Source organism: Phyllostomus hastatus, unplaced genomic scaffold (assembly GCF_019186645.2).
Source record: "Phyllostomus hastatus isolate PE091 unplaced genomic scaffold, TTU_PhHast_1.1 phas_contig_38, whole genome shotgun sequence".
Taxonomy (NCBI): Eukaryota; Metazoa; Chordata; class Mammalia; order Chiroptera; family Phyllostomidae; genus Phyllostomus; species Phyllostomus hastatus.
In genome coordinates, this window is record NW_025333869.1 from 33,477,909 (window position 1) to 33,490,624 (window position 12,716).

The 12,716-nt window shown below is 37.1% G+C and overlaps 1 protein-coding gene across 5 annotated transcripts in view; it reads right to left on the reverse strand.

Moving 5' to 3' along the window:
* Window positions 1-12,258, reverse strand: part of CABCOCO1 (ciliary associated calcium binding coiled-coil 1) — a 122,647-nt gene extending 110,389 nt beyond the window's left edge. For all 5 annotated transcript variants that reach the window (XM_045842118.1, XM_045842116.1, XM_045842114.1 and 2 more), the window contains exon 1: window positions 12,063-12,258. In XM_045842118.1, coding sequence (XP_045698074.1) covers window positions 12,063-12,143 — 81 coding nt within the window. In that variant the 5' untranslated portion in view covers window positions 12,144-12,258. The remainder of the gene's footprint in view (window positions 1-12,062) is intronic.
* Between the last annotated feature and the right edge of the window lie 458 nt (window positions 12,259-12,716).

The following is a 12,716-nucleotide window of genomic DNA, read 5'->3' on the forward strand; positions in this document are numbered from 1 at the left end:
CAGGATCGAACCCACAGTCTTTTGGTGTATTGGATGATGCTTCAACTAACTGAGCTACTAAGCCAGTGCAGGAAAAAAAATTTTAAGACAACAGTCTCCTAGATTATCCTTTTTTAAAAAATTATTTATTTAGCTTTAGAGAGAGGGGAAGGGAGGGAGAAGGAGAGAAACATCAATGTGTGGTTGCCTCTCACATGGCCCCCACTGGTGACCAGGCCCACAACCCAGGCATGTGTTCTGACTGGGAATTGAACTGGTGACCCTTTGATCTGCAGCCCATGCTCAATCCACTTAGCTACACCAGCCAGGGCTAGATAATCCTTTTTATTTTCTGTTTTTAAGTAAAAGTTGAATGGCTACTCAATCTATCTTTTGTACACATGTAAAACTGAATGATAGTTTTCAATTAATAAATATTTTTAATATCCACATATTCCTCATTGAATTTCAGATTCAGGAGGAGACAAATACAAGTAAGACTTGCTAGCCTCAAGAACCTTAACATCTAGTGGGAGGAGCAAACCAAGGTTGACTTTAAAACAAGAAAATGAAATCGTAGACCATTAGAAATGTGGCATGCAGTCTAAATGAAGGGACAAGAACCAGGATAGGACTAGGAAAGTCTACAGACAGAAGGTCCAGGAGTGGACTTTGTGAGATTAGGCATGGATAGTGCCCCAGGTGAATCAATCAGCAATGCCAATGTGACAAAGAAGTGACAGTTGGGCATTAGTTCTGTAAATATCAAGTAATTCACAATGGTGCCTAGGGTACAAGTAGGGGACTAGTTGGATCTAAGTGGGAAGTCACCAATAGGAACCTATTGAGGGAGATCTTAAATTTAATAATTCAATAAATATTTATTGAGTGATTACAAGATACAAGATACTGTACAAAGAACCATAAACATTTTACACCCTGGCTGGTTAAAGAATGACAGGCTAAAGGGTTTGTTCTTATTAATAGAGTAGTGCCTATCAACCTTTTTCATCTCATGGCACACCTAAGCTAATTACTAAAATTTTGTGACACACCAAAAAATGTATTGTTTGCTGATGTGACAAAAAATAGGCATATTTTGATTCATTCACACTGATAGCTATTGGTGGCTGTCATTTTTTTATTTGACAATCTAAGAGAAAAGAGGTCAGTGCCCCTGACTAAATGGCCAGGTTTTGTATGTTCTAAAAATTCTTGCAGTACGCCAGTTGAAAATCACTGTAATGGGGCAATAGGACACCCGTGAAGTTTTTGAGCAGTGGAATGGCAAGGTAAAACTGTGCTTCAAGGAAGGGTAGTCTGTAGCAGGGTGAAGTTAAGGCAGGAGCAGAGAAAGGACACAGAGGAAGAGTTAAATGAAAAGGTTGTTAAAACAGTTCAGGAACGAGGCATGGGGCAGTAGGACTAGACTCCATACAGTGTGCATGAAAAGAAAGGGGTGAATGCAACATACAATATATGGGGGACTAAAAGAGGGAAGAACGAATAGAGACTCTGAGTTTCTGAAATAGAGGACTAAAAGCAAAAGGGCCTCCATCAGCATGTGTGCCACCTCTGTGTGACCTAGACAAAGGCATCCTCTCTAAGTGCAGGAAATGCTAAAAGTCTTAAGGCTGGCGCAGCCCTGGGCCCAAGTGCACCACTTGTGAAGTCAGTATAGTTGCAGCTTCTGCTCAACCCTCAGCCGAGTTCTTTTGTCCAGAGTACAATCTGAGAAACTGTACATGGTACGCTCATTATACAGAATAGAAATTGGAGTCCTGGAAGATGATGCTAGTTTCAAAAAGGCAAGATAATGAGTTTGGTTTCAGTCACTGAGTTTAAGATGGACTATGCCTATTAAGGAAGAAATGTTTCAAGGTTAATTAGGAATGCTAGACTCAAAAGGGTAAAGTTTGAAGATCCTGGCTTAGGAATCACTGCAAGTGTGAGAATGGATGAAACTGCCCAAAGCCAGAGCAGGAAAAGAAGGGCTGTGAATGGGATGGAAGAGGAGACACAGACACGAGTAAGAGCAGCAGCCCTGCAAAATCAAGGATTGTGAGGTTTTGGGGAGAGAGGCTGCAAGAGGTTTTCAAGTCACCAAACAGCGATGTATCCTTCTATGTGAATAGGCTCCAATATATAAGAAAGCAGAGAAATGCTTTGCTATACTGAATGAGATGTCCCAAATTTTCCTTATTCTTTTCCCAGAGTAAAAAAAACTCAAAGCTAGCAGTTATTGGTAATGGCAATCAGCTTAATGCTTATATTTAAATTAGGTTGTTTTATTTTCATTTTAAAAAATCTAATTTAGAAATAAGATATACTACTTCAATAGCTATATTATTGCAATGTAGGGTTAGCAAATAACCTAAACAACATCATTCTAGTAGATTAAAATCTCAATAAGACAAAAATACTTGAGTACCTAATATAGGCACTCAGATACTTGGGAATTAAATTAAATGCACTCAGTTTTTAGATAGGATAGTATTTTAGTCCACAATACTTAAATATATATTTGGTTAAATGTTTGTCTTTTATAAATATTTTTATTAGTAGCAGTAAAGTATAATTATCCCTGTACTATCAATCCCATTAGGTTATAAATTCCCCAGGGACAGTTATTCAATCTTTTATCTCTTTTAGAATTGTACAAATCCTAGTCATGTCCACATAGGTTGTTAATAGGCTGCCTGAATTCATCTCCATCATAGGGTGGCACTGCTAGATGATGCAGCGCGATGAACAGCAGGACTTGGATCTGAAAATCTCATGAGGTCTGACTACTGATTAATTTTGAGACTTCCAGCAAGCCATATGAACCTAAATTTGGATTCATGTTGAAAAATCATTTTTGATATGTTTTAATACATACAAGATTGCTATCATTATTAATAATGAATAAAGATATTCATGAAAGGTACATTATACAGACATTCAGATCAATTTTATTATATTTAAATTTTTTCTGGATTGGAAAAAATAGGTCATGCAAGAACTATATGAAAAAAATACAATAATCTTAAATTTTTATATAATAATAATTCTACTTAAAATGCCTATGATTACTGCTTCATTTTTCTTCCACTAAAACTTGAGAGCTTAAGATAATCATCTTGTAGGAGGGTTTGTCTCTGGTGTCTTTTTTTCATTGTTTTAAATGGAATTCCTGGACCTATTTTAAACTAGAGCTCTTCTTATGTGTTTGTTTATAGAGTGGTTAAAATCTTTAATCTTTTAACACATGTATTCTAATTTGCACAAATTGAAGATACAATAGAAAATTCATGAATAGCCTAATAAAAATGTGGCTATGTAATTGTGGCTTTCTCTGTAAAATTACATCTCTGACTAGGAAAATCTGTAAGCTAAACTGCAGTATAACTCATTTTACTCCACCAGCTGGTGGATTTTAGCAGTTTTTCCAGAAGCAATAAAATTGAAAGCCTGATATTATTTGACAGATAATCTTTTCTCTGAATTTTTTCTCTAATGTCACCTAAACCTTCCACATTGTATATACGTCTTCCTTGTAGAATCTAAGGTTTCTGGGGGCATCTTTGTATCCATCACTGGTAGTGCCTTAAAAGATTCTTAATGTATATTCCTTAAAAGAAAAACACATTTCACCAAAGATGACTAAAGAGGGGTTTCACAGTCATAGAGAACATGGAGTGATCTACAACTTCCACACTTGAAAAGACTTTCTTTATGCCTGAAAATAAATGAACTAAGAAGCAACACTGTGTTGAACCATGTTGGAGCCTGAGGCAAAACGGGAAAAAAATCAGTCATACCAAGGCTGTCTTTATTTAACACTTTGATCCACGGGGACTTTTTTGCAATAATTTTGATTTTTTAAATATTGTATTAAAATATAGTTTATTTTTACTGCTGCATTTTTGACATCCCTTAAATTTTGTGCTCAAGGGGAGTGCCTCACTCACCTCACTACAGTCCTGACAGTGCTAAACAGCTAATTTAAGAAAAAGAGAGTTGAAAGAAGGCTAAGTTAAAGCAAGAGCTAGTTCTTTAAAATAATGAATAAAATAGGAAAACTTTTGGCAGATGTGATTAAAAATAGACAAGAAATAAATATATGCCACATAAGTGGGAATACACTTCAAATTAACAAGGAAATGTGTGATTTTGTAGGAACATGTAAATTATCAAAAGTGACCAGGGGAAAGGAAAAAACGGAACTGACCAAACATAAACTATGCTGAAAGTCTACTTTTTAAAAAGTCACTGTGCCCAACATGTGAAGTCCTACCTAACAAACAAGAACACAAATTCTGTTAAGTGTAATAATTATAGACTGTAGATAATCCATTTTTAAGAAGCCAAAATAATCTACACACAAAAACCTGGATAGCATGAGAAGAAAATTATAAACCAAAATCATTAACAAATTCAGATGCTAAAATTCGAATTAAAATATTGTCTTAGTGAATGGGTAAACAATGAGATCAAGGAAGAAATCAAAAAGTTTTTGGAAACAAATGAAAATGAATACACAGCAACCTAAAACCTACAGGACACAATGAAGGCAGTCCTAAGAGGGAAGTTCATAGCAAAGCAGGCCTATCTAAAAAAGATACAAAAAATTCAAATAAATGACCTAACCCTACATCTACAAAAACTTGAGGAACAACAACAAACAAAGCCCAGAGTGAGTAGAAGGAAGGAAATAATTAAGATCAGAGCAGAATTAAATGATATAGGGACTAACAATACAATTCAAGGGATTAACAAATCCAGGAGCTTGTTCTTTCAAAAGATAAACAAAATCAACAGGCCTTTAACCTGGCTCATCAAGAAAAAAAGAGAGAGGACCCAAATAAATAAAATCAGAAACAAAAGAGGCAAAATCATAACTGATACCACAGAAATACAAAGAATCATAAGAAATTACTATGAACAACTATATGCCAAGAAATTTGAAAACCTGGGGGAAATGGACAAATTTCTAGAAACATATAATCCTCTAAAACAGAGCTGAGAAGAAATGGAAGACCTGTATAGACCTATTACAGCTAGTGAAATTGAAGCAGTAATTAAAAAAAAAAACAAAACCTCCCAACACACAAAAGCCCTGAGCCAGACAGGTTCACAGGAGAATTTTACCAAACATTTAGGGAAGAACTAACCCAGATTCTTCTCAAACTATTTCAAAAAACCTAAAAAGACAGAAGACTCCCAAACTGTTTTTATAAGAGCAGTATTATCCTAATTCCAAAACCAGATAAAGACACAACAAAGAAAGAAAACTTCAGGCCAATATTGCTGATGAACATAGATGCTAAAATCCTCAACAATATATTGGCAAACTGCATCCAGCAACAAATTTGTGAGATTATACACCATGACCAGGTGGGATTCATCCCAGGGATGCAAGGATGTAACATTACATGCAAATCAATAAATGTAATATATCACATAAATAAAAGGAAAGGCAAAAACTACATAACATATGAACAGATGTGGAAAAAGCATTTGATAAAGTACAGCACCCTTTTATGATAACAACATTCAGCATAGTGGGAATAGAGGGAGCATTCCTCAACATAATAAAGGCCTTATATGAGAGACCTGCAGCCAACATCACACTCAACAGGCAAAAACTGAAAGATTTCCCCCTAAGAGTAGGCACAAGACAAGGGTATCTGCTTTTACCATTTCTGTTCAACATAATATTAGAAGTACTGGCCACAGTGATCAGACAAGAAAAAGAAATAAAAGGCATCCAAATTGGAAAGGAGGAAGTAAAGCGGTCACTATTTGCAGATGACATGATAGTGTACATAGAAATCCCTATAGACTCCACCAAAAAGCTACTCAGCCTAATAAATGGATTTGGCAAAATGGCAGGGTACAAATATTCAGAAATCAAAGGCATTTTTGTACACCAGCTATGAAATATCAGAAACAGAAATTAGGGAAAAAAATCCCATTTACTATAGCAATAAGAAAAATAAAATACTTAGGAATAAACTTAACCAAGGAAGTAAAAGACCTCATCAGAAAACTACACAACACTGAGAAATAAATTAAGGAAGGCACAGATAAATGGAAGCAACTATCATGATCATGGACTGGAAGAATTAATATCATTAAAATGTCCATACTACGCAAAGCAATCTATAGATTCAATGCAATCCCTGTCAAAATACCAATGATGTATTTCACAGATACAGACCAAATATTTCAAAAATTATATGGAACCATAAATGACTCCAAATAGCTTCAGCAAATTTTGAGAAAGAAGAACAAGGCAGAAGAGATGACAATACCTGAAACAAACTATATTACAAGTCCACTGTAATCAAAACATCCTGGTACCAGCATACAAACAGATACATAGACCAATGCAACAAAATAGAGAGCCTAGAAATAAACCCATGTCAATGCAGTCAGTTAATATTTGACAAAGGTGTGGGGGACATAAAATGGAGTAAAAATAGCCCCTTCAATAAATGTTGTTGGGAGATTTGGACAAGTACATGCAAAATAATGAAACGAGACCACCAATTTACACCACATACCTAAATAAACTCAAGATGGATAAAATACTTAAATATAAGTCACAATACCATAAAAATCCTAGAGGGAAACACAGGCAGAAAAATTTCAGATATCCTACATAATATTTTCACCTATACATCCCCTAGGACAAGGGATATAAAGGAAAAAATAAATGGGACTATATCAGACTAAAAAGCTTCTGTACAGCTAAAAAAAATCAGTAAAATGGAAAGGGAACCAACCACATGGGAAAACATGTTTGCCAACATTACCTTTGATAAGGGTTTCATCTCCAAAATACACAAAAAATTCATACAACTCCATACCAGGAAAACAAACAATTCAATTAAAAAATGGGCAAAGGACCTGAACAGACACTTCTCCAAGGAGGACATAGAGAGGGCCCACAGACACATGAAAAAATGCTCAACATCACTAGTCATTAGAGAGATGCAAATTAAAACCACAATGAGATACCACTTGACACTGGTCGGAATGGCCATCATTAATAAATAAATAACAAGTGTTGGTGAAGTTGTGGAGAAAAAGGAACCCTAGTACACTGTTGGTGGGAATGCAGACTGGTGCAGCCACTGTGGAAAACAGTATGGAATTTCCACAAAAAAACTAAAGATGGAACCAGTGATCCCACTACTGGGATTATACCCTAAGGACCCTGAATCAACCAATGCAAAAGAATCTATGCACCCCAATGTTCACAGCAGCACAATTTACAAGAGATAAGTACTGGAAACAGCCTAAGTGCCCATCAGTAAATAAATGGATCAAAAAACTATGGTACATTTACACAATGGAATACTATGCAGCAGAAAGACAAAAGAAACTCCTCCTCTTCACAAGAGCATAGATGGAACTGGAGAGCATTATGCTAAGTAAAATAAGCCAGAAGATGAAAGACAAATACCATATGATCTCACCTATAAGGGGAACTTAATCAATGAAACAAAAGAAATGAGCAAAATAGAACCAGATACTTGGAAATAAAGAACAAACTGAACACCAAGGAGAGAGGAGGAGGATAACTGGGGAAAGAAGGGGAAGGGGCAAGAGAAGAAACATGGACAGAGGACTCATGGGCACCGACAATGCGAGGGGACTGACTGTGGGAGTAGAGGGGGGTAGGGTAGGGGAGAGCAATGGGGGAAAAGGAAGGACAATTGTAACTGAGCAAAAATAACAAAATTACAAAAAAATAATAAAATAAAATACTGTCTTAGAAAACTGAATCCAGAAATGTAATAAAAGAATATTAAGCTGTCATTGTGACCAAATTAGGTTAAATTCAGAAATGCAAGGATGAATCATCATAAACAACTCTAACATAACTTTGTAAGTATACAATTGTATGTAGGAACTAACTCTTTAGTCCCACTGCATTGCATTTATATATAATGTAGGAAGGATTTAATTTTTTAAATTTAAAAGTTTCCAATAAATCTTTTCTATCAATTCCTGTTATTAAACTTTTGATAGTTTTTAATTTATGTCCCATGCCTTTCTTATTATGTTTATAACCAAGTACAGTTTAATCAACTTTTTGCCATTTCCATTTATAATTAATTTCTAATATAGAGAAAAGCAATTGGTCTCATATATTCATGTTATATGTAACCACCTTATCAAATTTCTTATTAGCTCAAATCATGTAAATACAATGCCAGGTTCCTTAGGTATGCAATCATGTAATCTCCAAATAAAGTTTTTTTTATTGCCTCATTTCTAAGATTTAAACCACATATTTAGTTTTCTTATTTTATTAGAACCTCTACAATATGTTGGATTATAAAAATGTTACTAGCCTGAAACCCTTTTTTTAGTTCCTGGTTTTAATACAAATAGTTTCAGTATTTCACCATTCAATATGGTGATGTTTGGCAAATAATTTTTTCATGTTCAGCTTTTCTTTTTCTATGCATGCTTTACTGAGAGTTTGCTGCTGAGTTCTAGCAATGTCTGTTATACATTTGACTTATCTATTCTGTCCCCCTGACTATTTTGTTCATTCTTGTACCCATTCAGGAATACACATAATGGCATAATGTGATAGCAGCAGTCAATCCATTCTCTGTAAGAGCAGAGAGGATAGTTTATTTAGTAAATGAAGGTATCATAATTGATGGTTCACATCTAGAAGAAAACAAAATGAGATCCTCATGTCAAATAAACAATACACATCTATCACACATTAAGTTTAGCAGTTAAAAACCTTAGTATATTAAAACTTTAAATATTAGAAAAAGATTGAAGATTATATTTGTGTAGCCTGAAAGGGCTGGAGGAGGGAGATGACTTTTAAAATAACACAGGAGACCCAAAGACCAATAGTAAGAAGAAAGGCAACCCCAAATGTTCGTCAGTATCTCCACACCCAAAGCCAATATTCCCAGAGGTTCTCAGTGTCTGATAAGTCATACTACTATACATTAACATTTTGAGGTACATTAGTACTTTTCCTTAACAATATTTTAAACAACATTTTGGCATCTTTCCCTCAGCCTTGCACAGGTTGATTCACACTATGTGCTGTGAATAGCTTCAAAAGATACCTCTTGAGTAACACTGAAATCGCAGAAACCTCATCATTTTGCTGTTCAAGCTGAGCCCCAAGTGCTTCTCTCTAACTTGCTGATAACAGAGTGGGGGCTGTTTTCAAGGTCCCTAGAGACCACCTAATATACAGAGAATCATCAATGGTCTCCTCCAGGACATGCTGAGGATCTCTAAGACAAATGACAGTCATCTTCCCACTCAAGACTATGTAGGTGTCCTCTTGTGCTGACCAAGCCCTGAATGCACAGAGGAAATGTTATCTATCAGGGGTTGTGGTAACGCTAAGGGACATAATCCAGAAGGAGCATTTACATTTTCCTTTAAGTCTCTGACGTGAGTTGAAGTGTAGTCCTTTCAAGTTTACTACTTAAAGGATTGTATTTCCCAAACAGTATTCTTGAAGACAGTAAGAAAGTCAGTTTATGAACAAACTAATGATAAAAGATTGATGATTGAATTCTTGGTGTTCACTTATAAACTCATTTACAAATTCACTTATAAGCTCTTTTCACTTACACATATGACTACAGCAAATATTTATTTTTGGATTTTTGTTATTTTTCTATTCTTGTGCATTTATACAGATGTCTTGCTAAAAAAGTTTAGTCTTACCTTTTAGAGACATTTACTCCAATGTTACTAAAGAACCTGGAATGTTAAATTCAGAGAGTTGGCAAGAAGAGTTTATGCAATGTCATAGGAAAAATATTTTCCTGGACCTGCATTTCACGCCTGCTTGTTCACAGTATCTCACAGACTACATTTTAATCTATGATAAGTACCCCTACTGGCATATGTCAGATCACCTATGATTTTAATTAGTTATATTTTATTGAGTGCCTACTATGTGATTGGGATAATTGGATGTTTTTATTTTAGGTGTTGGCAACAAACAACAAATGGGAAGCCTCAGACTACTGGAAGCTTATGCTTTATTTCCAATAGACTTGGCAAGAAAAGAAATATTTCACTACTGCTTGGCTCAAATGACTACCTGGTCTTTTGGCTAAGTCAAATTTGGATGCTGAATTTATTAGAAATGACACCATAAGGGACCAGGTCTCAGGGGTTCAACTCTGGACAGAATCTGATCTGAGAAGAACCTTTCAGTAACTAACTGAAAAGCTGTGGCCTTGGGAACAGACTCCAAGAGAGAGAGATTTTGCCATCTTTTCCATCTAACCCCTGACCCTCCTGTCAGCACAAATGGGTAGCTGGCAGAAGCTGTCACTCTAATGAATGACACAGCTCTATGAATCAAGCCTATTCTCTGTGAGCTACAGCAACTCTGCTTTTATTAGAAAGGAAACATGGAATTTCCACCATGCAGCATATTAACCTGTACTCTTAGTAACTGAGCACAGCTAAGTGAGACCAAGTTCCAACTGGATTTCTTTCGTTCGTTACTAACGAACATATTGAGCATATCCGGAATCATCATAGGGAAAGCTACTCCTCCAAGCGAACAAGTGCGCCTACTGACAGTGCTAACACAGCAGATAGTCATCTACAGTCTGCACCTAGCTCATTGACCTGACTCATCACCCAGTATAAAAACCGAATGATTTTTCCCGCAGAGCATGGCATTTCTTTGCATCTTTAAAAAAATTGTGGGGTCTTTCTTTCTTTCTTTCTTTAAGTACACGTGCATTAACACTTCAAATTATCAGCCTTCTTAGAAAGAGTATTATCTACATGGATAAGTACATGTAAGTATACACAGACAATTGTGCACTGCCGTAAGTAAATTTTTGTATATATTTAAATAAAGCAACTTTATTGGGAAATTTCCTATGCCATTTTTGAAATTGTATTACTTACTTCGAGATAACAAGGGAGTAATGTGTTTATCACATTAACATGTACTTTTTAAAGCATGCTAGTTTCAAAGGCTCTGAGCAGAGACAGCATAGCAGGCCTTCGCAGTCTGCCTAGAGAAATGGGAAGAATCTGGATGGTGAACGACTTTGTATATTTCCGAGCAAGCAAATGAATTATTGGCTCATTTATAATATTGCAGCTAATACTTCCTTCTACACAGAGAACGTTGTTTAGACTAAGGTAGTCGAGTACACAATGTTAATATAACATTATTTACCTCTGGGGACTTAAAAACAAACAAAAACCCTTCAATAGTAACAATATGGTGGACTCAGTGTTTGAAGACTTAAACATTTTTTAGCAATATTTGCCAGAGCAGATATGTTCTTAATAAATATCTCAGAATACTAAGCTTATGCGTAATTAAAGTTACCTAAAGCCCATTTATCATTGAGAGCTGACGCTAAAGATATGTCTTTATTGTACAAAGGAAACCACTTGGGGCTCAAGGAGGTTAAATAACTTTCCGTGAGACAAGCTGGTGATGAGCAACTAAGCCACAATCAGAACGTCGATTTCCCAGGCGTTCCTCCTTTGTCCAACCTCTTACGTATTTATTTGTAGAAATGGTAAAATAATAAGGGAAAAACCAAGCCCTGGCCTTCAAATATAACCCAGTACCAATGAAGAGGTATTTTCTGACACCTTTTCATAAATCGGAATTGTGATCGTTGAAAAAAAATTAGTAGAATTTCCAAAAGGGATTGACTGGCTCATTTAAAATTCCCTTTTTAAGTTCATCAAAACCCGGAAGAAGCTCCTAGCTGTAAGGTCATTTAGGCCTGAAACCGAAGGGTCCAGTCAATGGGGGAATTGCTACAGTGTAACAGTTTACACTCCTGAGCACGAGGGGCGGGCGGCGGACCCAGGCGGCTTGGAAAAGGCTGGCGGAAAGGCACCGGGAGCGCGGGGCGGGGCCTCCGCGACCCTAACACCGCCCCCTGGCCCCTACGCACCGCCCCAACTCTTCAGCCCTCAACTACGCGGCGCCCCCCACCTGGGCCTAGGACACCGCCCCCGCAGGGGCCTGGGCCGCGGATCCTATGGACCGAAGGCTTGCGTTCGAGGGTTGTAGGTACCGACAGGGGGGGGTGACGTACCTCCGAGTCGGGCGAAGTTCCCGCCGGGGTGATTGCCACAGGGGTCGTCACCCCGAGAGGTAACCCCAAAGAAGACGCCATGATCTTGCCGCTGCAAAGCGGCCCTTCATCGCCTAGGCAACCGGGGCGGGGCCGGGGTCCCGAACCTGGGGAGGATCCTAGCGCCAAGCAGCTTCCGGGCCAGGGGCCTAGGCTGCACTAGGGGTAGTACGGGACTGGCTGGCACTAGCCGCAGGAGACCCGGAGGAGGCCGCTGCGGGAGGGGCGAGGGGTGGCTGGGGGCGAGGGGTGGCTGGGGGCGGGGCGGGGGTGGGTACTGCTTAGAAGGCCTTTTAAATCTTTGGGTAGGGACCTACCGGTTTTTTTTTTTTTTAGTAAGAGTGAAAGCAGGAAGAAAAAAGAAAGCCTATTTAAATAAGAGCAATTTAAATGAGCTAGTATGTGGAAGTTTCTAATGCTAACACATAAGTTCTCAATAAATATTTAAGTGAGATATATTATTGGAACTTTACCATCGATTGACACTTGATATTGAGGAATTATTGCAATTTTAAGGTGCTGTGATGTTATATTTAGAAAGAAAATAATTTCCTTATCTTTGAGATTAACTGAAAGATGTATTGATGATGAAATGATATAATGTATGGATTTACT